This window comes from Melanaphis sacchari, unplaced genomic scaffold (assembly GCF_002803265.2).
Source record: "Melanaphis sacchari strain LSU unplaced genomic scaffold, SCAv2.0 Contig31_pilon_pilon, whole genome shotgun sequence".
Classification (NCBI taxonomy): Eukaryota; Metazoa; Arthropoda; class Insecta; order Hemiptera; family Aphididae; genus Melanaphis; species Melanaphis sacchari.
Window position 1 is genome coordinate 3,837,358 of NW_020271193.1, and position 1,090 is coordinate 3,838,447.

General features: G+C 26.1%; 1 protein-coding gene across 1 annotated transcript in view; it reads left to right on the forward strand.

Moving 5' to 3' along the window:
• The window catches only part of LOC112596456 (protein PF14_0175-like), an 8,681-nt gene that overhangs the window by 2,684 nt on the left and 4,907 nt on the right, over positions 1-1,090 (forward strand). Inside the window, exon 6 of the mRNA XM_025342143.1 lies at positions 1-1,068. This exon is cut by the window's left edge and continues 510 nt beyond it. Coding sequence (XP_025197928.1) covers positions 1-1,068 — 1,068 coding nt within the window. The remainder of the gene's footprint in view (positions 1,069-1,090) is intronic.

A 1,090-nucleotide genomic window follows, 5' to 3' on the forward strand; every position in this document is an offset into this window, starting at 1 on the left:
CCTGTAATGGATCTCAGAAGTTCATTAGAAACTACAAATAATGTACCTAAAAGTATATTTCAATCTTCTAACAAAATAAATACAGAATTAATTCGAGAAGATACTCCTAGTCCTGTAATGGATTTCAGAAGTTCATTAGAAACTACAAATAATGTACCTAAAAGTATATTTCAATCTCCTAACAAAATAAATACAGAATTAATTCGAGAAGATACTCCTAGTCCAATAATGGATTTTGGATGTTACAATGATTTTGAAAATGCACTTGAAACCAATAATCATGATATAATTTCAACCATTCAGTCCCCAAATAAAGATGATGAATTAAATAATACTCAAGTTTTGGAAATATCTAATTTTAAATCTAAAAATCCTTTTATTTCAAAAAATCAATCATCAGGCCAGAATCAAAATGTATCCATACATAATTTCAAAAATAATTTTAATGCAGATGATGATATATTATTATGTGAATCCCAAAAACATGAATCTGGCGATCAATTAAATATTTCAACTACAAATGTATATGATAATCACAGTAATGAAAATTTAATAAGTTCAAACAATATTAATTCAAATAAAAAAATCTCTTTAAAATTAACAGAAAACTTAGACAGAGAAAATGAAATTCACAATGAAGAGCTTAGCATTAGTTCTGAACAAAAAAAATCAACGTTAACAACATCTCATTCAAAATCCACCTCTGAAGGCCATACTATTAATAATCGTAAAAAAAATGTAAATACTTTTGAAGCAGATGATGATGATATTTTCAGTAAATTTATCGAAAAGGAATGTAAATCTCAACAACAAGATTTGACAATACTTGAAAATCAAGATTTTTTCAACTGTCCAACTCAAAAATATTCATTTTCTAAAACGATAAATGAACAACCAAACATATCTTCTTCAATACACGACAAAGAAACACAAAAACCTCCAGAGTTTGCGCAATTCGATAATACAAAATCTAGAACTTCTAATACTGATTTTAACAATATTAATAAAGAATTAACTGAGAATTTTAAAATAGAAGATGAAGATTTTTTCAACTGTCCTACTCAAAAGGTGTCAATTACTAAAAAGGTTA